The sequence below is a fragment of the Echiichthys vipera genome (genome assembly GCF_963691815.1).
Source record: "Echiichthys vipera genome assembly, chromosome: 9".
Taxonomy (NCBI): domain Eukaryota; kingdom Metazoa; phylum Chordata; class Actinopteri; order Perciformes; family Trachinidae; genus Echiichthys; species Echiichthys vipera.
The window spans coordinates 2,952,311-2,975,187 of record NC_139834.1 but is presented as its reverse complement, the minus strand read 5'-3'; the positions used below and the strand labels follow the sequence as shown (position 1 = coordinate 2,975,187).

At 47.0% G+C, this 22,877-nt stretch overlaps 1 protein-coding gene across 2 annotated transcripts; it reads left to right on the top strand.

The window, feature by feature from the left end:
- Window positions 1–5,346: 5,346 nt before the first annotated feature.
- rbbp8l (retinoblastoma binding protein 8-like) lies at window positions 5,347–22,877 on the top strand. 2 transcript variants are annotated; one of them, XM_083920741.1, is made up of 14 exons: window positions 5,347–5,443; window positions 9,121–9,214; window positions 9,430–9,472; window positions 10,265–10,360; window positions 11,296–11,408; window positions 12,751–12,823; window positions 13,934–14,115; window positions 14,224–14,267; window positions 15,470–15,531; window positions 17,066–17,783; window positions 18,469–18,565; window positions 18,663–18,709; window positions 18,825–18,969; window positions 19,814–22,877. In XM_083920741.1, exons 2-14 carry the CDS (start codon window positions 9,154–9,156, stop codon window positions 19,873–19,875), a joined length of 1,743 nt encoding a protein of 580 aa, XP_083776867.1. In that variant the 5' UTR covers window positions 5,347–5,443; window positions 9,121–9,153; the 3' UTR covers window positions 19,876–22,877. The 2 variants fall into 2 exon arrangements, with proteins under 2 accessions (XP_083776867.1, XP_083776866.1); XM_083920740.1 differs by having other exon boundaries at window positions 18,466–18,565.

Genomic DNA, 22,877 nt, shown 5'->3' with positions numbered 1-22,877 from the left:
GTGCTGACCCAGAGAGAGAGAGAGAGAGAGAGAGAGAGAGAGGAGAGAGAGAGAGAGAGAGAGAGAGAGAGAGAGAGAGAGAGTCAACGGCAACTCTGCAATCTGCACACACTCGTGTAGTAGTGATGTAATAAGTGATCAGTCTCAGGGTCACTCCTTCAATCCAGGAGATGATCACTGGGACGGATCTAATCTAATAATCTACCACTGGGATATCTGAGTTTGAGTGTGTGTGTGTGTGTGTGTGTTGTGTGTGTGTGTGTGGTGTGTGTGTGTGTGTTGTGTGTGTGTGTGTGTGTGACGACCCCCCCTGCTCTCTCCCTCTCTCTCTCTCTGACATCAGCAGGGTCATCACCACCATTGGCACCACCTGAGCTGTGACGACCCTCCCTGCTCTCTCTCTCCTCCTCTCCTCTCTCCCCCCCCCCCTCTCTCTCTCTCTCTCTCTCTCTCTCTCTCTCTCTCCCTCTCTCTCTCTCCCTCTCCCTCTGACATCAGCAGGGTCGTCAGAAGCATTGGCACCACCTGAGCTGTGACGACCCTCCCCTGCCTCTCCTCTCTCTCATCTCTCTCTCCTCTCCCCCTCTGACATCAGCAGGGTCGTCAGTAGCGTTGGCATCACCTGGGCTGTGAGAGTCTGGGTGCTCTTAACTCTCTCCTGCAGCTCAGTCGGCGTGGCTCTCCTCCCAGAGACACCTTGTTCAGCGTTTGTTTGGCATGTTGGTTTCTGTACATCCTTCTCACAACATTACAAACTGTTTCAAGCATCAGCTGCTTGATCACGAGCACATCATTAGACTCAGGTGTGTTGGAGCAGAGAGAAACCTCAGACATGCAGGACAGTGGCTGTCCAGGACCGTGCTTGCCCACCCTGGTCTAGATGTTCCCGTGTGAGGCAGCATCACGTCTATAGATGATAATCCCCATAATCCATGACACACATGCACACTGCTTCAATTTCATCCTGCACAGAAAGCAAAGAGTAGCAAAGGAGAGGCTTGCGTGTGTAGTATTATTATTACTATATATCTTTTTAAAGGCGAATGTGACTCGGTGCCCACTGTTGTGTCCGTTCAATAGCTTTGGTTCGATTTCTTTCCCCGTAAATGTTATATTTGATACGCATCAGTGACCGTAAACACCACGTTACTCCATGATTTCACTGAATGCATCAACCCAGACAGGCAAACACACTTCCGCGCTCTCACACACCCACATTCATACGCTCGCAGCTATGCTCCGTGTTATTGTACCCGTAAGCCCTTGAGACAGACTCACCCTGTAAAATACACACATTCTGATAGGATTGTGTGGCGGTAGCTTTCTGTTTGTTCACGTTACTCATGTTCCTCTCGGATTGGCTGTGTTGAATGGGAACCAGCTACTCTGAGGCGCACCACACTTCACCCGTATCAGTTCATGACTGCACAACCGAACACTGGATGGAAAATAAACAGTGCATTCCCATTTACTTGGAAGCTAAACTTTGCAGAAACAGTTACACAACCAACTGCTCGGTGTCCTTAAAATAGAAGTGGATTAACTCTTAGGTGCCGCGCGTAATGTTTGCATAATGTTTGCACCATTCCCATCGTTTTATCAGACTCTCAATACGTTCAGCTTGACCTCTGAGGGCGCACTCACACTGTCCTTCCGCCCCGGGCCAGCTAACGCCTAGTGCGTTTGAGCAGTGTGAGTGCACCCGCTCCGCGCATAAGTCCACGGCCCGTCTGAGAGAGGTGGGCTTTTGTAAAGCATGTTTGCACATGTACGAGCATGAACGTGCGCATGTGTATGAGTACGAGCACGAGGCCTACGGCGGTTCTGACGTCCTTTATGTGCGCCTGTTCGGACATAGAAAGAAGGAGGGACCATGCACGGACATTTCAAACAATGGCGGTGAAAGGTTCACGTTGGTGTGATGCGGAGGTGGAGTGTTTACTGCAGATTTGGTCGATGAAAAGATTCAAAAACAGTCGACAAGACGCACAAAAACTCAGAGGTCTACGGAAAGATCTGGAAACAAAGCCACGCATCGCCATGACGTCATCAATGCGTGTGACGTGTTACGGCGTGATGACGTATAGGCAGCAAGAAGCATTTGCGCGAGGCCCAGGTAGTGTGAGTACAAACGGGCCTGGAGGGGGGGGCAAGGACCCTAAAGCCCGGGGCACGGGACGGAAGGACAGTGTGAGTGCGCCCTGAGAGGAAAGCTAGGAAGTGAGGAGTCTCTGCCAAAGAGGAAAAAGGGGACATGCTTGACCTTTCACCCCTGCATCGTCCTGTACGCACTCCACTCATGTCGCCTGCTCGACTTCCCAAACCACCCAAACGGCTTCTGTGAGGAGTCGTTCATTACAATCGAGTTCTGGGTCGTCATGAACTGAAGGGCCTGGAAAAAACATCCTGCTCTCACCAGAACCATGTTGATCCTGTCTCTGCTTCGAGGTTCAACTGGGCCCTCTAGTGGAGGAAATCAAACATTGCATTATTATGTGATGCAGTCAAATCAAGCCAACTTAACTGGCATCAGTGGAGGAGATGTTTAGATGCTGCAAATCTGACACAACCGGAGAATGTGACCATATAACACCAATAACGTTAGATCAGACCTCAGGGTCACTGACTTATGAGGGTATATGTGGGCAGGCGTGCCCCAGTACTGTACCTGCGTGACCTCCTTCTGGTCTCTGCTCTCAGACACGGGGTTATAAAGGTCGGCGGGCTGCAGGAGGTCCGTCATGTTTCTCTGCGTGGTCATCTTGCTTCTTTGTAGTTGTTATGTGTGTCTCTGAGGTTAGTGTGCATCTCTTTGAATGAATACAATTTCGAATTATTACTTTATTAATCCCGAAATTAAAATTTTCACTATGCTATTATTCAGGTTACACACACACACACACACACACACACACACACACACACACACACACACACACACACACACACACACAGGCCCAGAACACACACACATGCACAGACAGGATCTATATACATGATGTCAGAGCGAGGGGGCTGCCAGTGGATCGGCACCCTGAAAGGTTGGGGGTTCGGTGCTTTCCTCAACAGCACCTCTGCAGTGCCCAGGAGATGAACTTGCATCTCTCCAGCCACCAGTCCACACTCCATTCATGGGCCACACAGGGACTCGAACCGGCGACCCTACGGTTCCCAGCCGAGTCGCCTACTACTACCTTTTGTAGTCATTGTTTGTGAAGTGTGAACAGTTTACACAGCATCATTAAACCTGTTTAAGGTACAAAATAACATTGTAATCTGTATGTTTAGGTCAGATCTCCATGGCAACACTGAGGGGGGTGAATTTTTTTGTACCAGGCTAGTTTTTATTTTTTTGGAGGTTAAAGTTTATGAATAATTAAGGGTGTGGCCTCTTGAGTGACAGCTAGCCTCTGGCCTTCACTTCTCCCCGGAGCCTAGTTGTCAGGATTAGCATCATTAGCATGCTAACTCTGTCATCTCCTCCTGGACTGAGGTTATTTGTGTGGTTGTGTTTCCATAAGTGACAAGATGGTTTGATCTTCGATCGACTGAACCAGCAGATGGTTTAGGAACACAACGTGTTAGCTCTGTAATGCTAATTAAATAGCCGCACTTGCACCATGACTTGCGATGACACAAACACTAGATGCTAATCTGGAGCAGTGGGAGGATTCAGGCCGTGAGGGTCGCTGTTTTACAGTCTATGGGCTTGTTACTGTGTTTAATATCAGTTTAAATCATAAACGCTGGCTGCACTTGACTCCAGGAGCCGTGTAATCTGTCTCCCACTCCTGTTTATCTAGTGACCTGTTGTGTTAGCCTAGCTCCCGGGTGGTGGTGCTAATGTTGCTAATTCAGTAAACGTCAGCCAGACGGACGTGTCTCCATCCCCCCAACGTCACATGTCACATCGTTTAACCACAATGTCTGTTGCACTCTGTCACATTTATTTAATTGTTCGATTTATTTGATGCTAGCTTTATTTTTATTGGATTCACGTTAGCTTATCGTTACTCTGACCCTTTCCCATCTTTGTATTGAAACTGTTGCACAACTTCCCTCGGGATAAATAAAGCTTATTGAATGCTCTTGATGCCCTTTATTGGTCAGAGGAAATGAGGCGGAGTCAAAGAGCCAAGATGGCGGCTCCCAGAGACGAATACGACTGGATCGAGTTGAGAGAACGGACCCTGACGGAGATGCTACGTCCATTTTTTACACAGTCTGTGGTTAAAACACATGAAATATATAAAAGCAACACGATGTAAATACTAAATAAGACAGGTTACCACCTTACCAGTGATACCAGTTGTAGATTCAACCCGAGTGAAGGATGATGTAAAAGAGCAACATACCTTCGGGACAGTTTGTAAGTGTTAGCGTGCTCAAAGAAGTCACTTCCAAAGCAACAATGTCTTTGAGCTCATTCCATGCCCCGGGTGCATGAAAAGAGAGATCAGTTTGACCCCTCTGAACACGCCCTGGGGACACGAGTTCACGCCGCGTCCTCTCACAGGTGGAGACGTTTACGGTACCTGTGGCCGCGGGGATTGGCCCTGTTGAAGGGAGGAGAAAGGGGCGATGATGTAGATGCCGCCTCGGCCCCGTCGGGCCAGTTGTGAGGAATCTGGTTCAGGAATCAGGAAACGGCGTTCTTCTTCGCGTCGAGCGTGCGCTATGTCTGCAGAGACAACAGGCATGTCGCCGCTATTGTCTGTTGTTTCCAGCCGAATTTACATACCAGTACCGCAGCCCGCCACGCCCTGCAGCTGCACACACACACACACACACACACACACGCGCACACACACACACAGCTGTCTATATATGCTGTATATACAAAGACAGAATGCAAGACGATGCCTTTATTGCATTAATGAACACAGTGTGATCACAACCTCTGGGTCAAACATCCACGCGGTCGTCACATAGTGAGTCTTTTATGCTATTTGTTCAGTTCCTGTGCTCTTAGAGTTCTGAATCATGCCGATATCTGAAGTGCATTTAAGAATATCATGCAATCAGATACAACAAAATCATATCAACTCTCTTTCCCTCTCTCTCTCTCTCTCTCTAACTTCTCATTTCAACGAACCCTTGCATGCTTCTGCACCGCGCGTTTGTGTTTCCCAATCGTTTTTTGTCCCTCTATCCCCGCAGGGCTTTATGGGACCGGTTAAGCCGGTTATGTGGGATTTCAGCAGAACAGGAATATCAAGGAAGAACTTGCCCAGGCCTCAGTGTTTGTGTTCCTTAAGGGGACGACAGCTCCGACCGGTTTTCTGGGGTGGAGAGATGAGAGATGGGAGGGTGTGGGGCGTTCTCCCTCACCTCATTCTCCTCTCTTTCTCGTCATTATCGAGCTTTCTCTCCCTCCGTATCGGTCCGTCCATCTCTGAAGTCTGAGCGAGTGAACGGCTTAAGGAGTCCAGGACTGTGTGAGGTGAGTACCTATCGATTAAGCTCTGACTTGTTGCCCAGGGGCCGGAATAGATCGTCTGACAGGTGGCCGGAGTAGGTGCAGGTATGTGTGGCTGGGAGTGAGGGCAGCGACTGACACACACACACACACACACACACACACACACACACACACAGGAAATGATCACAGCCTTATCGGGCCTTTCATGCATTTCATTATACTGGAGAGTTTGTGTGTGTGTGAGGGTTTGTGTGGGAATTTCAAGGCCTGTTACTTCATTTTCTTCACACAATGGTATAAAAGGTACTCGGGAACACAGCATAAAGTGTATTTAAATATATATAGAGGTGATTTTCACTTAAAAGACGAGGTATTAATCACACAAACACACTTTGAAATTGAGCGAACCACTGTTACATTTGCTCAGGGATCATATTGAGGACATTGTGTGTGTGTGTGTGCGTGCGCGTGTGTGTGTGTGCAGGGTGGAGCTCATACACAACTATAAGAGGCCGCGTGCCATTCTCCATTTAGCGTTATTCCCATAAAAGCGCCGTATTCTCTCAGTCACCATCTTTCTGCGGTCGTCACAGTTAAATGAGTGACAGGAGAGTTTCCTCGGCGTCGTTCTCCACCGACGGTCCTTCCTGTCACATTTTAATTAGCCTCCAACGAGGAGCCGCTCAGCTCCGCCAACAGCCTCCGATGACATCTTTATAGAACCTGAGAGGCCCGTGTGTTCAGAACGACCTCAGCCGAGGCCGTGCGACAGCAGTGAACGAAGTCCCAACGCCAAGACAACCGTCCGCTCACGACTCAAGTTTGGTTTCGAGCAAATGACGAACGTCCCGGCGGATGGGAGGCGTTTGAGAGAGGCTCACGTTAAAATCTGCAGCAGTGAGATACACGCAGCCAGTGTGTTATCTACACGGCCTGAATCTGTCCATACTGTCGTCGTGCAGCATCCAGAATAATAACAATAATAATAATAATGCTTTATTTTTAAGATAGGGACAGTGCACATTAGTGAACATCCATATAACATCTTTGTAAACATGCCGGATTATAGATAAACTGCTAATTTGCATCCTTAAAATTAAAAATGATGTAAAAATTAAGAAGAGACAGAAAATAAATAGGTAAAATAAACACATAGCAGAGACAGGACACACAGCACAATCCATTACACACTCAGAAGGACACCAGGCCCAGACAGGATACAACAATGGAATAAAGAGTATTGTTCATTTAGTGGTCGCACTTTTGGTTCGATTTTTAGCCATTTAATTGTCTTTTAAAAGCAAAAGTGGGGCGTCCCTTTATCGTGGAGGGCAGACTGTTCCAAATGTCCCCCCCTGCAAGAGACACCACATTCCTCCCGTACGCGGTGCGCCTGTGTGGGATCTCCCGGTCTCCTCTGTCACAAGCCCCGGTGCTCAGACCCCCCAGAGTCCCTTTCCTTATAAGTGCATTTAGCGGTGGTAGAGCAAGACTACAGAGACTGTTATGCACAAAACAAGCAAATCTAAAATGTTTAAAATGATGGAAACTTCAAAAATGATGTTTTTGAAGAGTCTTGCAGATTCGGTAGAAGTGTTTTTTATCCTTTTTTGGCTTTTTTGTGCAGAGAGACTGTTTGTTTGAGTGAGGTAAGGCGTCTGCTGTCATACAGTGGTGTCAGTAGTGATAAAATAGGCTGGGACTACGCAGCAACAACTGTTGGACGCAGTGACAACTTGTGTGTGTGTGTGTGTGTGTGTGTGTGTGTGTGTGTGGGTTTGAATAACGATCTGGAGGCAGCAGAGCAGGCGCATTAAGGCAGACAGGTCTTTTCTTGCTCTGCTGAGGTGACCTGAACAGCCGCTCGCCTGACATATCCTGACACGTCGAGAGAGCCTGATCCACAAAACGCTGAGCAGTATTCAGTGTCTGCGTTTGTGCTAATAGGTGATCATGTGAGTGAGTGAGTGAGTGAGCGAGTGAAATCAGAGCCAAAGTGACACCAAAATGCTAAAAGCTCACCTGTTTGCACTGAGACTTTCAATCCACCAATGCTCTTGTTCTGTTACTGCTCTGACATCTGCGGTGCACGTATATGCGCACACATGCACACACTGTTAAAGCTGCATTTTTATTTAGCTGAAACTCAAACTGCAGGCTTAGGTTCTGGATCTCGCCGGACCAGTCTAGCTAGTTTCAATCACCCTCGATATAACAGCTCAATTCGCTCCCACATGTGTGTGAAAGGGGGCGGCTCGTGAAAGCGCAGCACCGGCACGGCGCGCGCGGTGCTGTACGTCCTCAAGACAACACAGTCCTCAGGCTATAACGCCCAAATTCTTGATAGCGCTACGCTATGTTTACACCTTTAAATGAGGGGAAGTTTGAAGTTTCAATACTGAATAAAAGTGTAAGAACTGAGGTGTGTGAAGGATCTTAACGTCATGGAGATTTGGGTTTTAAAAGCATTCAACACAATTGAATTGCACCATTAAAAACAAGTATTAGAGGAGTTTGACTGACAGTTAGCGTTAGCCGTTAGCTTTAGCAGTTCCAGCTAAGTGAAGATGAAAGTTAGCCTACCGATCAAGGAGAAGCGTAGCCATGTGGGCGTGCGTTTGAATGGCGTTTCTCTCCTTTCTCTCAGTCCATGGAGTGAATGCTCGGCCTATAGTGACTCTGGTTATTGCCCGTCTCCGCTCACTCAGCTGCTGGGACAAAGAAGCAGTAGCTGCATCCAACAACAGTCAACCCTGGCAACCGGCAACGCCCAACGCTATTGGCTGCTACAATGGAAACGTGTTGTCAAAGTCTAAATATATTAAAAAGGGGCGGCTCGTGAAAGTGCAGCACCAGCACCAGCACGGCGCGGTGCTGTACGTCCTCACAACAACACAGTCCTAAGGCTATAACGCCCAAATTCTGGATAGCGCTACGCTAGGTTTGCACCTTTGAATGAGGGGAAGTTTGAAGTTTTAATGCCTAATAAAAGTGTAAGAACTGAGGTGTGTGAAGGGTCTTAACGTCGTGGAGATTTGGGTTTTAAAAGCATTCAACACAATTGAATTGCACAATTAAAAACAAGTATTAGAGGAGTTTGACTGACAGTTAGCGTTAGCCGTTAGCGTTAGCCATTCCAGCTAAGTGAAGATGAAAGTTAGCGTACCGATCAAGGAGAAGCGTAGCCATGTGGGCGTGCGTTTGAATGCCGTTCCTCTCCTTTCTCTCAGTCCATGGAGTGAATGCTCGGCCTATAGTGACTCTGGTTGTTGCCCGTCTCCGCTCACTCAGCTGCTGGGACAAAGAAGCAGTAGCTGCATCCAACAACAGTCAACCCTGGCAACCGGCAACGCCCAACGCTATTGGCTGCTACAATGGAAACGTGTTGTCAAAGTCTAAATATATTAAAAAGGGGCGGCTCGTGAAAGTGCAGCACTGGCACGGCGCGCGCGCCGCTGTACGTCCTCACAACAACACAGTCCTCAGGCTATAACACCCCAAATTCTTGATAACGCTACGCTATGTTTACACCTTTAAATGAGGGGAAGTTTGAAGTTTTAATGCCTAATAAAGTGTAGGAACTGAGGTGTGTGAAGGATCTTAACGTCATGGAGATTTGTGTTTTAAAAGCATTCAACACAATTGAATTAAATCCATCAAAAGCGTGAAAAACACCTTCTGTCTCTCTTGTCGCACAGAAGGACGCTGAGTCGAAGCAGATCACCGTTGCAATGGAGTGCTTCAACACCCTACTTCTTAAACTGCGGGAGGTCCACGAGCGAGAAATGGAGGGTGAGTGGAAATCATGAGAACGGAAAGAAAGAGGAACGTTGTAGCGCAGCCGTGGTACCCCGGTGCCCCGGTGCCCCGGTACCCTGGTACCCCGGTACCCCAGTACCCCGGCACCCCGGTGCCCCGGTACCCTGGTACCCCGGTACCCTGGTACCCCGGTGCCCCGTATCATTGGCAGTAATTATAACCAGCTGTGTTGTTATCCTGACTTCCAGGGTGGCAGGTGAAAATCCAAGAGCTGTCCAACAAGAAGGGCTGGTGAGTGGCTTCTCCTCGACATGATCGTGTTCAGACAACACTGACGAGATATTCAAGTTTAGCTATACACACACACGTTGAGCCGCCGTGGGAGCCGAGCACAGGCCCCCAAAGTCTTTGTAGACCAGGCGGGCGGGAAGGCAGACACGCTGGTCCTGCACCTGCACCGGGGCCTGGGTTCGTCCGTGTCATGGTTAGCTCGTAAGGAAGCTCTTGTTGCAACAAGTCATTCAGTCTGGTGCTGAGTCACACGATCTTTGTTTCATTTCTCCTCAGAACTGGTGATAAAAATGTAAAAAACTGGCAAAGGAGTGGGGTTATTTTAGGTTCTTGATAAACTCGGTGTTAGTTCAAGGACTCTGAGTCAACTTCAAATGCTGTAGAAGCAAGTGACGTCATCTCATCACCATTAAAACATTGTTCTGCCGCAATGACTGATGCATTCACCTATTCACATTGACAGCCCGTGCCCTGGGAGACTGTGTGTGTGTAGTCCACTGTCATCTCCTCAGTTCTGAACATGGACTTGGACATGATACATTTAGTCAATTATGCATCTGTACTTTTATAGAGGAGGGAATTAGTAGAGGCTGATATGGAAATACAGCGACACCTTTGAGACTAACAGGAAATGGAATAAAGTACTGGAATCATACAACATGTGTGTGAAAAGACGAAATATTGAACTGTATCTCACTAATCAAAGAAAGACTGATGTTTTTGACTCTGTGTGTGTGTGTGTGTGCGCGTGTGTGTGTGTGTTTGCGTGTGTGTGTGTGTGTGTGTAAATAGTGATACCAAGCGAATGGAGGAACTTTTCACCAAAAACCAGCAGATGAAAGAACAGCAGAGGTTACTCATCGAGAACATCAAGACACTGGAGAACAGGTACTATGGTTTACATTTTGTGTGTGTTTGCGTGTGCGTGTGCGTGTGCGTGTGCGTGTGCGTGTGTGTGTGTGTGTGTGTGTGTGTGTGTGTGTGTGTGGCTGCAAAACTAGGAAATGCATGTTGCTGCAAATTAAGTTAAATTTTAATTTGGCAAAATTGGATAAAAAATAATAATAATAAAGTACTGGTCATACATACAGTATATTCAGTGTGTGTGTTGCATTAAAGGTTGAATATGCAGAATTAGCAGAACACCGCCATCTAGTGTCTGAAGATCGTCGTCGCAACAACAAAAAATAAGTCCAGCAGTGGGGTTGCCAGGTTGGTCAGACCCGGCTCAGTAGCTCCAGGAGCCCGGAGTCTGTTTGAGCCTGTTTGAACCCGTCCCCTCCAGAAAATCTCACCATAAAAACAAGGATTAGAGGAGTTTGACTGACAGTTAGCGTTAATCGTTAGCATTAGCCGTTCCAGCTAAGTACAGATGAAAGTGATGTTAGCATCAAGGAGCAGCGTAGCCATGTGGGCGTGCGTTTGAATGGCGTTTCTCTCCTTTCTCTCAGTCCATGGAGTGAATGCTCGGCCTATAGTGACTCTGGTTGTTGCCTGTCTCCGCTCACTCAGCTGCTGGGACAAATAAGCAGTAGCTGCACCCAACAACAGTCAACCCTGGCAACCGGCAACGCCCAACGCTATTGGCTGCTACCATGGAAACAGAATGTGACAGAAAGTCATTGTCAAACCCAACCCAAAATTTTAAATATATAGCTTTTAATGAAGATTCTACATATTCAACCTTTAAGTTTGTAAATAAAAAAGAATATTAACGGATAATCAAAACTGTGTCTAACTTCACTGGGTTATGAGTGTTTTCCCGTCAGTCAGGTGTGTCTCTGATGTATCTGATGTCTCTGATGTCCCTGCTGCCTGCGTAGGTTGAGGGCGGGGCTGTGTGACAGATGTACAGTAACTCAGGAAGTAGCCAAACGACGACAGCAGGAATTCGAAGCCTCGCAAATGCAGACCCTCCAGCACATCTCTCTAATGGGTATTCTGCTTATGTCTGACTCTCCGATCAGTGATCCTTGTCTGCTTTGTCACATTTCTTCGCTATCTTGCATCACAGGGTTTGCAGGGTTTCGCAAACCCAGTAACCTAACAGGCCTCAGCATCCGGGAATTTTTTCACATGTGTGTGTAAGACGTTGTTTAAACTACAGTTACAGTGTGGTGGAGGGGGGCGGCTAGTTTGGGAACTTAGACATAGTCCTAGAGGGTCCTAGAGAATCTGCGTTAGAGCCTTTTTTAATCTGAATTCTGCGTTTCCGTCCTTGTTTCTTTAATCACCTAAACTATAAGCCCCTACATTATTAGAGTGCTGCAGGAATGAGCCCTAAAACCTTGAGGTGAGTAAGCAGTTTTGCACTTCCAGTCCCGATCCCGGCGTCCCAAAGTCAATGAGTGTTTTTGGTTTGATGCTTTAAAGTGTAATTCCGCTGCAAAATCATCCCATGGTTTATTTCAGCATTTACAAACAAAATAAATAAGCCATCAAGACAGTTTTTTGGTGTATGAACTATTAACGGAGAATCGCTTACAGACGCTAACAGCTGGACATGGCTAACACTGATTAGCTAACTTTTTTTAACCACTAATACTGCTCAAAATGACACCAAGGGCACACTCACACTGTGCGTCCATACCGTGCCCCGGGCTTTTTATACTACCTGGGCCTCGGAGAATGCTTCTTGCTGCCTATACGTCATCACGCCGTAACACGTCACACGCATTGATGACGTCATGGCGATGCGTGGCTTAGTTTCCAGATCTTTCCGTAGACCTCAGAGTTTTTGTGCGTCTTGTCGACAGTTTTTGAATCTTTTCATCGACCAAATCTGCAGTAAACACTCCACCTCCACATCACACCAACGTGAACCTTTAACCGCCATTGTTTTAAATGTCCGTGCATGGTCCCTCCTTCTTTTTTCTATGTACTAACAGGCGCACAGGAAATGACCTCAGAGCCGCCGTAGGCCTCGTGCTCGTACACATGTTCAATACTGCGTTATCTTACAGAACAGAACATGTAAGCATCATTAGCTTTAGTTCGCCACTTTGCTTAAATTCTGCATGGGGCCGACCCACAAAAATATCTTCCCTCCCTTGGCCGCACCAAGCCCCCGTCAAAGAAGACACTTACCACCCAACATCTTCTCTGGGGTCGGCCCTGCATCTGTACTAAAACCTTCACTCTTTCCATTCATTTCTTACCTCTTCTTTGCCTATTCGCAACCTTCGATCATGATTTTCCTTTCCACTAAAAACCCATTTTGACGGCAGCTGTGTCGTTCGATGCTCTGACCGTGACTTGTGGTCGTGTCTGTGTTGTAGCGGGAGAGATGAACAACCTGAAGAGGGAGAACAAGAGACTCAGAGAGGAGCTCAGGAATTTCAGAGCGCTCGAGTGAGTACATGCTGTTCTCTCAGAAAGCTTCGGGCTGAGTCAACGTCTACGCAGAGGAAGCTCTAAACGACGTTTTTCTCAATGTGCATGAGCATTTCTGTTATTAGTCTTCTCAAAAGTAGTCAATGCGGCAAATGTGCAACCACCGGGGACGCACTGGTACCAGTATTGGGCCGACCTACAGGCAAAGATGATACTCACCAGTTGCATCAGTTTTGCACTGGCATAATGTTGTGTTAAAAGGCTTTTGAAGCAGTTTTAAAATATCATTTTAAGTGGAAAGAGAGGGGATGATACATATTTTTAACACTGTTATCACTTATCGCTCCTTATCTCTTCTTTAGTTTGTACTTATTTTATTTTAACATGCTGCTAAACTGCACGCTGCGTATCGTTGTATATTGCATAAACCTACGTTTAACCACATGTCTGTTGCACTCTGTCACATTTAGTTATTGTTTGATTTATTTTACGTTAGCTTTATTTTGATGTTAGCTTATTGTCACTCTGATCCTTTCATCTTTGTGTTGAAACTGTTGCACAATCATTTCCCTCGGGACAAATAAAGATTCTTGAATCTTGAATCTTGAATAGCAAAGGGCCACAGGTCGGATTCAAACCCAGGTCACTGCCAACCACTCAGCCTATATGGGGCACACGCTCTACCATGAGAGCTACAGGCTGCCTCAAATCATATGGTTCTTTAAAGACAGCGTAATGAAGGGTTAAATGACTTATTAATGCTCTGGGTTTTTTTTTTTAATGAAGATTTCTTTGTTTCCCTGATAAATAACAACAAAAACGAAATAAACAACACAAAAACATCAGTATTTCTATTATTATAAACATCAATATTGCAATTGGTGCATCGTTAGTAACCACAGTTTGTGTATTTTTGTGTGGCAAATATGGAAAATTGGAAAAAATGTAACTTATATACCAACACATTTCGTTTCTATGACCATTACCATTACAACAACAACCATTACATTTAAAAAGGATCTCCATGTCAGCTCCCACCTGTTGATTATCGTCTGCCTGTCAATTTCTCATAAAGCAATGTGTGTGTGTGTGTGTGTGTGCGTGTGTGTGTGTGTGTGTGTGTGGCAGAGGTCACAGTGACCACTCGTCCAACAGCAGCACCATGACAGAGGTCAAACCAAACAGCTCCCCCGACCTCTCGCCCTCCTCTGGTCCCGTGGCCCTTGTCACCGCGGCAACCAGCAGGGCCGGTCATCAGCCAGCAGATGGCGACGTTGCAGTGAAAACTGAGGCGGACAAGAGAACTGAAGGTGAGGGTGAGGGAGAGCTGGACGCAGGACAGGTGTTTGCTTGTGTGTCTGATGATCCTCCTGCTCTCGTTCTCACATCACTCCATGTTTGTGTTCCTGTTCACACAGAGAACGAACACAGACAGTTGAGAGGGATGACCAGAAGCTGCATGGTAACCTTCTCAATCAGCTCCCTCTCATAAGCATAAACATTTGAATAATTTCTCAATCGAAATACATAGTCTAACATATGATAATGTTTGCTTTCATGCGGAGGATTGGGTTAGAAGATCAACAACGCTCTCATAGCTGTGTGTTACATATGAGGCTCTAGCCAGGTGACAGTTAGCTTAGTTAAAGGTTGAATATGGAGAATGAGCAGAACACCGCCGTCTAGTGTCTCAAGATCGTAGTTGCAACAACAAAAAACAACTCCAGCAGTTGGGTTGCCAGGTTGGTCAGACCCGGCCCAGTAGCTCCAGGAGCCCGGAGTCTGTTTGAGCCTGTTTGAACCCGTCCCCTCCAGAAAACCACAGCATCAAAACAAGGATTAGAGGAGTTTGACTGACAGTTAGCGTTAGCCGTTAGCGTTAGCCGTTTCAGCTAAGTGCAGATGAAAGTGATGTTAGCATGAAGGAGAAGCGTAGCCATGTGGGCGTGCGTTTGAATGGCGTTCCTCTCCTTTCTCTCAGTCCATGGAGTGAATGCTCGGCCTATAGTGACTCTGGTTGTCGCCCGTCTCCGCTCACTCAGCTGCTGGGACAAAGAAGAAGCTGCATGGTCGGCAAACTCCATTTCACCCGGTGCCAGCCTACAGTAGCTGCACCCAACAACAGACAACCCTGGCAACCCGCAACGCCCAAAGCTATTGGCTGCTACAATGGAAACAGAAACCCCTCAAAAGAATTCAGACTAAATATATTTTTCTATGGAAAAGTAATACTTTCACTATGTAGCCCTCAAAACGCCCCGTGGGTGTAAAGATATATATATATATATTTTTAAATATAGCTTCTAAAAAGATTCTACATGAGCGGAAACGGGGGAAAACGGCGAGCCTGGTTCTGTCCAAAGGTTAGAAAAAAAACAACCACTAGCACGTCTAAAGCTCACTTACTTATAAGTGTTATGATTTAGTTTTGTTGAATCCTCAAAAGACCATTGGACGGAGCCAGTGTCCCTAGTTTCTGGTCTTAATGCTAAGCTACGCTATCCATCTCCTGGCTGTAGCTTCATATTTAGTGCACATAAATGAGAGTGGTGTGGATCTTTATTTGTTGTTTGTCAAAATGTAAAACTGTAAACTATAGAACTGCGATATCTTTAATTCATGTGATAATGGAGAGCCACTTTCTGCACTTCTCCACTATAACAGGAGTCGTACAAGCCTCTGTCCTGGAAGACTGAACCGAGTGGAGCCCGTGTTGGGGAGAGGAGGTGAGACCAAGTGGGCTGTTGTGCCAGTATATGAGTGTGGACGTATGGAAAAGTGATTGAATGTGCGCCAAAATTTAAACACAGATAAAAACAAAATCGCTTTGGGAGCCAAAGAAGAAAGACACATGCTAATGCTGCGTTCACACGTAAAGTCAATGCAAAGACACAAATGATGCGAAATTGAGTGTTAACTTTAACATGTGAGGTGTTGAGATTCTTCCTCTGACGTCCCTGATCCCCTGATGTTGGATAATAATGGGGCGCCGCAGGGATGGCGTGTTTTTGTTAACATCACCGTGGTGCCCTGGACAAAGAGTCAATGGGGGTTTTCCACTGGTATTGCATTATTGCAGGAAAAAAGCTCTTTGGCGAACTAAAGTTTTAATGCCTACATCTTTTCTGGTGAAGTGTAAATGCAAACATCAGAAGTAAACAGATACCATTAGGCTATAAACAAACTACACATGTGCACTTTATCCCAAATGTTAAAACCTATTAGCCTGGTATTAACCCATTGACCTCGAGATGAGGCGAGACGAGTGTAAAAATGCTTACTTACTTCCAGGTTTTAGAACTTATTCCTGTAGCACTCTGTTGGAGGACCATCTGTAGGCGTTTGTTCATCAGACATACCGTGTCTTGGACTCCCACAACAGGTACAAAGCAGCAATAGTGGTTATTACAGCCATAGTTGATGACGGAAAGAAATGTTGGTATCTTAGGGCGCACTCACACTGTGCCTCCGTCCCGTGCCCCGTGCTTTAGGGTCCTTGTCCCCCCCTCCAGGCCCGTTTGTACTCACACTACCTGGGCCTCGGCAAATGCTACTTGCTGCCTATACGTCATCACGCCGTAACACGTCACACGCATTGATGACGTCATGGCGATGCGTGGCTTTGTTAACAAATCTTTCCATAGACCTCTGAGTTTTTGTGCGTCTTGTCGACTGTTTTTGAATATTTTCATCGACCAAATCTGCAGTAAACACTCCACCTCCGCATCACACCAACGTGAACCTTTCACCACCATTGTTGTTGTTAAATGTCCGCGCATGGTCCGTCTTTTTTTTTTTCTATGTCGGACAAGCGCACATAAAATGACGTGAGAGCGGCCCTAGTCGTTGTGCTCGTGCTCGTGCTCATGCTCGTACACGTGCGCACGCTCCTGCTCTTACATGTGCAAACGTGCTTTACAAAAGCCCACCTCTCTCAAACAGGCTGTGGACGTCCAACTGGCCGCAGTTATGCGCGGAGCGGTTGCACTCACACTGGTCAAACACACTAGGCTCTACCCGAAAAACTTGTTTTGGCCCGGTGCGAAAGGACAATGTGAGTGCGCCCTCAGTCCCTTCTCCTCTCCGGTGCACGGATTTCGCAAAGGCAAAAACTCACTTTGGGAGAACACAGCGTTACACTACTTGTTACTGAAAAAGTCATCATATTACTGTTACTAATTAATGCATTACTGCCCAACACTGTGGTACAGACATTTTAACCTCTTTCTATCTGTCTGGCCTCTGTTTCTCATAACTTAGAGCTCAGAGTGTTAACGGACTGGACCAGCGTTCCTCCATCCCTCCTCAAGCTCTCCTCCTTAAGAACTCTTCATCCTCAACCGGTGGAGAAGTGAGTCCCAGCATACATGTCCTCCATGCTCCCGTCCCCTGCCGTCCTCAACCAACCAAGGGCAGCCCTGTTACCCTCCCCTGGCCCTTTTCTGAATCCTCTGACTGGGTTACCGCAACTGCTCCAGGGACCAGCATGGTGATGCAACCTACTCCCAAACCAAACGTGCCACGCTTTCCCAACCTGATCCCAACTAACCAACATGCCAGCTCTAGAAGACAGGTTTTGGCGTCTCCCTGGCACAAGCAGAGAACCCCTCAACCCCCCGCCAAAGAGCAAACTGTTGTGTTCAGGTTGAGAAGTCTGTCAGAGCATGTGGAGAGTGTAACTAAGCCACAGGAGAAAAAGGAAACCCAACCGTGCAAGACTGAGAGGGTCTCTGGAGAGGTTAGAGAGACGTACGAAGGGCCTTTAGACCTATCGGATCGAGGAAAGTCCAAACCCAGCCCATCGCAAAGAGAGGATTCACCCTTAGCCTTACAAGGTGGACAGAGGAGCCCTGACAAGGATGGGAAGGCAAATCCATCGGCACACAGACCGGTATCATCACCTTCTCCTGTCGTACCTTCCTCTACCCCACCAGTCAAACAACAAGAGGAAGATTCTACCAGTGAACACGAGCACAAGGTAATTTTCACACACACACACTCACTCATCTTCAACCACTTATCTGGGATCGGGTCGGGGGGGCAGCAGCTCTAGCAGGGGACCCCAAACTTCCCTTTCCTGGGCCACATTAACCAGCTCTAACTGGGGGATCCTGAGGCGTTCCCTGGCAAGTGTGGAGATATAATCTCTCCACCTGGTCCTGGGTCTTCCCCGAGGCCTCCTCCCAGCTGGACGTGCCTGGAACACCTCCCTAGGGAGGCGTCCAGGGTTCATCCTTACCAGATGATCCTGAACCGCCTCAACTGGCTCATTTCAACACAAAGGAGCAGCGGCTCTACTCCAAGTTCCTCACGGATGCTGAACTTCTCCCCCTCTCTCTAAGGGAGACTCCAGCCCCCCTCCTGAGAAAACCCATTTCGGCCGCTTGTACCCGCGACCTCGTTCTTTCGGTCATGTCCCAGCTTTCATGACCACAGGTGAGGGTAGGAACGAAGTCTGAGCGGTAGATCGAGAGCTTTGCCTTCCTCAGCTCTCTTTTCGTCACAACGGTGCGGTAAAGCAACTGCAACACCGCCCCCCGCTGCTCCGATTTTCTCACAAAATTTCCTTCTTACTTTTTGCAAATAAGATTAAAAGGCATGGGGGTGATGGTAAAGAGTGGGCAGTGAGCAGGATTCATGGTCTGATGTTCTCGTCACAGCAGGTAATCAAAGAGCAGGAGCAGAAAGAGGCGGTGAATGGAAAGACAGACCAAAGCACCGGGAAGAAGGTGCCTGTCCTCACCATATCATTACGACCAGGTGAAGAGCTTGGATTCATACTTGTCTGTGTGCGTTCACCCATATATGTACCGTGCACAGGTGAAAAATACTTACTGGTGCCCTGTTTCTGTAACAGTGACTCTGACTACTGCTCTGCAAGAATCCTTATCATCGAGGGGCAAGGTAAGGTTATTCAAGCCAGCAAAGCAGATACAGTTGAGGCCATGTTAGCATGCAAAAATACTATGAGGGTTGCTTCCTATTGTGAGACCTTGTGCTTCCCTCTGTCTCCTCACAGTCATCGTCAACACCAGCTGAGACAGGAAGCAGCTCAGAGGAGCAGGACGAGAAGGGGAGTGTGTCAAAACAAGAAAGCATCCAGGGCCATAAGAGGAAGAGGACATCTGTGGAGACAGAGACCGCCAGAGACTCCGAAACAGACAGTAAGCATCAGTTCACAAGTCCTCATGCGTCTTTCTTTCCTTCGTCCTTCGCTCGCGGGTGTCGTACAGGTCAAATCCCATTTCTATAGTTTTATGGATCATGGTATCTTCCACCGCATGGTCCATATTCATTTCACTTCTGGTTCTGTGGACGCATCCAAAGATTCAGTGTGTAAGGGCGCACTCACACTGTCCTTCTGTACCAGGCCAAAACCATTTTTTCAGCTAAAGCCTAGTACGTTTAAGCAGTGTGAGTGCACCCGTTCCGCGCATAACTGCGGACAGTGGGCCGTCCATGGCCCGCTTGAAAGAGGTGGGCTTTAGCAGAGCTGTTTGCAAAAGTACGAGCACGAGCGTGCGCACGTGTACGAGCACGAGCCCTACGGCGGTAGAGGTAGATGTTCGCCTGTTCGGACATAGAAAATAGAACGACGGACCATGCGCGGACATTTAACAACAACAACAATGGCGGTGAAAGGTTCAGACCCCAAGGTCTACGGAAAGATTTGTAAACAAAGCCACACACACGCGATCAATGCGTGTGACGTGTTACGGCATGATGACGTATGGACAGCAAGAAGCATTTGCGCGAGGCCCTGGCAGTGTGAGTACAAACGGGGCTGGGGCGCGGGGGAGAGGGAGGGGGGACAAGTACCCTAAAGCACGGGGCGCGGTGTGCAAGGACAGTGTGAGTGCGCCCTAAATCACAACGGATGTGGGCTCAATTATTGTCCATCTTACTACTTTACTCCGATTGGTCTTTATTCATAAATGTTGAAAAACCTTTGCTAGCCACTGTTTCTCCCAACTGTTTTGAACCATTTCTCTTTTTCTTTCCTCGCAGACATCCAGCAGGAGAGGAAAATCAAGATCACAGTGAGAACGGAGGAGAAGAGCCCTTGCTAAAGAGCGCCATATCACATCACATTGACTTGGTGATCTCACTTAAACCTCAACCAATTGCTTTGGCCACCAGGGGGCACTGCAACGGCAACACGAACAGTTGATACGGCTAACAAATTAGCAAATCATGGACCAAGTCTTGTTTTTGGCCACCTGATAGTTGTAAGTCCAATATTCACTCTGCGTTTAGCTGCTGTGCTCTCCACCCCACCAGGGAAGTGTCTGGCTCTGTTGGTGGTTTGCAGATCAAGTGAGATTTTTAAGGACCTTTTTTGTTGTTACTAAAAATAGCCATCTGCTGTGGCTGAAAATGAAACTGATGCGAATGGTGAACCGAAACTGTCAAGTTTGGGGGCTTAAATCCAGAACAATAACTTAGAGGATGCTAATAATCAGATCAGCTGCAGCTTTATTTCTGTAGGAACCTTTTAACCAACTTTCAAATGATTTCCCTGATTAATTTCATGTGAATGTAAAATGATGAAGAAGAGCCGACTACCGGTAGCCTGACATCACCAGAACGAGTCAAAAATGCAAGTTAGGCTCGCGCTTTGATCGACCTACAACCAACCAGACCGATGAAACATGAGACGTGTTGCTGAGCGCTGGACAAATATAATCAGACGACTGTGTATTGTATAGAGATGAGCTGTGACGGTGTGGAATCAATGTCTGTGTGGTTGTTTTTGTCATTTGAAAATTTAAAATAGCACTTCAGCTGCTGTAGTGTCCCTGGCACAAGGCTGCACGAGCCAAAAAGGATCATCACATATTCTATGTTAAGGTAGAAGCCTCCACGAGTTGTCAGTGATGGTCTGAAACCCTCCTCTTATACGTTAAAAGGTTGGGATTGTCCCAGATGGGCTGGAAATCCAAAGAAGAGGGAGACCGGATGCATCTGCAAAGGCAAATAAAAGATGGCCTTGTTCCCAGACTAGCTTACCACAAGCAAGAAAACATTTGATCACATTTGAAGAGCATTTCAAAGCGCCATTTTTGCTCTTTTACCCCTTTTCATTGTGTGAGCACTGCAGAATTAGGCATGGTTTTAATTCTTAGACCATCCTTGTGGGGGACTTTTCACGCTCCTCGATCTGGTACGCTCCCAGCACAAGAGGAAGTGCCATCTGCTAATTAGCTAGCTAGTCTGCTAGTTCCACCATACTTTCATGCACTTTCATGCATGGGCTGGTGTCCAGCAGCAGCACTGGGTCTAACACTTCCTCTGACTTATTCCCTGCCACTCAGTGGTCAGCAGCCGACACTGGAGATGGACAGGCTGGCTGGCAGAGGCTAACTAGGCTAGACTAACTGGCTTACGTCACTTCAGCTCTGGTAGGAATGCAAACAGAGAGAAAGCCCTAAAGGTGTGCAGGTCTCGGGGGAGCCCCCAGAACTGTTTGGTCTGAATGCCTAAGGAGCTAAAGATGCTAAAATATCTTCGTAGATCTCAGGGGAACTGCCGGGTTTATCATTATGAGCAACTCATTTTACATTACACATAGTCATTTAATCCATTTTTGATATAAGAATTCATTTCTGCATTAATTTCCATTTAGGCCTGTGAATGTTCTCAGTTGTCGAGGTCATCGTTATCCCCAAAGCAATTTCAGTCGGCGGGTCGGACCAGTCCCAGCCTGGTCCTGGTCCTGGTCCTGGTCCAGTCCCAGCCTGGTCAGATGCGTAGATGAACTGATGAAGCCTCTTGGATGAGAGGTGAAACGTCTTCCTAGACCAGGGGTGGGCAATCACGGTCCTGGAGGGCCACTGTCCTGCATGTTTTAGGTTTCTCTCTGCTCCAACACACCTGAGTCTAAGGATTTGCTTGTTATCAAGCAGCTGATGCTCGTCACAGTTTGATTATTGTTAGACTCAGGTGTGTTAGGGTAGGGAGAAACCTGAAACATGCAGGACAGTGGGAATTGCCCACACCTGTCCTAGACAAATAACCAAGTCCAGTTGCTTTTGACTGAAATTGCTAGTTTAGTTTAGTTTCAGGATATTCCAAAAGTCTTTTATGAGCTGGAGCATGTGACACCTCACCCCATGTAGTGTTTGCAGTCACCGGTATGTTAAAGTCCTGCTAACGTATGTAACATATGTAAACACACTTTGCCTTTCTGTTTAGCAGCTTAAAGTTGTTACAGGTGGTGAATTGAGACACAGTCATGTACGAAAGTCACACATTTTGCAACACGTATCAGCCCATTTTTCACAAGCTACAACTCAGACTGCACATGACATGCTCACTATAATGACCGCTAGTGTCATCCCACTGCAGTAAGCAGCACTATCGTTGCCCCCGAGCCCACTGAAATATATAAAAATGCCATGGCGAGCAACTCTGACCCGTGCTCTTACATTTCAAACGCACTTAAAATAACAAACCCATCAAATTAGTCCCCCTATTCTAATTTTCATGTAACGTGCTTATTAGTTATTTCACTTTCCTGGCATTGCTGTCACTGCCTGGCTATTTTTACCCCAGAGCCCCCCCCCCACCCCGTCTCAAGTGACCGACACGGAAAAAAAAGAAGACGAAAAACATCTTCCTCTTCCTCTTTTTCGTTTTCAGAATGCACATATTTTGCAAGTATTAACTTTCCGTTCCCAGCTGTGACAGCTTGCGGTGTACGCCGCGTTAGATGGAAGTGATAAAACACAAGTGACAGTGTCCGTTTAACAACCTTTTGTTATCCAACCATAACGTGTCTATGTCGTGTATGAATGTCAAATCTAACTTTAATGGATGTGCCCTAATCAATAGGCAGAATCAGCCAGTATTTACTCTAAATACGTATGCACTGTTTATTACCCTGTGTGTGTGAAAATCTATGCAGTCCTAATGCAATTATATTGATTTCTACTGTTTCTATCACGTCGTTTTCTAATGTAGAGTCCATTAAGTACAGGGCTTGGTCAAAGGTCAGTGGACAAAATGGCCGTCCCCTGCCATTTGTATAAACTAAAGTGTATTATTGTGCTTTTTCCGGTATGCTCATGTG

Excerpts from the sequence above, each read along its gene's own strand:
- rbbp8l (XM_083920740.1), top strand. The coding sequence starts at position 9,154 with ATGGAGTGCTTCAACACCCTACTTCTTAAACTGCGGGAGGTCCACGAG. Across the intron at positions 10,361-11,295 it reads ATCAAGACACTGGAGAACAG|GTTGAGGGCGGGGCTGTGTG; the intron begins GTACTATGGTTT and ends CTGCCTGCGTAG. Across the intron at positions 11,409-12,750 it reads CCAGCACATCTCTCTAATGG|CGGGAGAGATGAACAACCTG; the intron begins GTATTCTGCTTA and ends TCTGTGTTGTAG.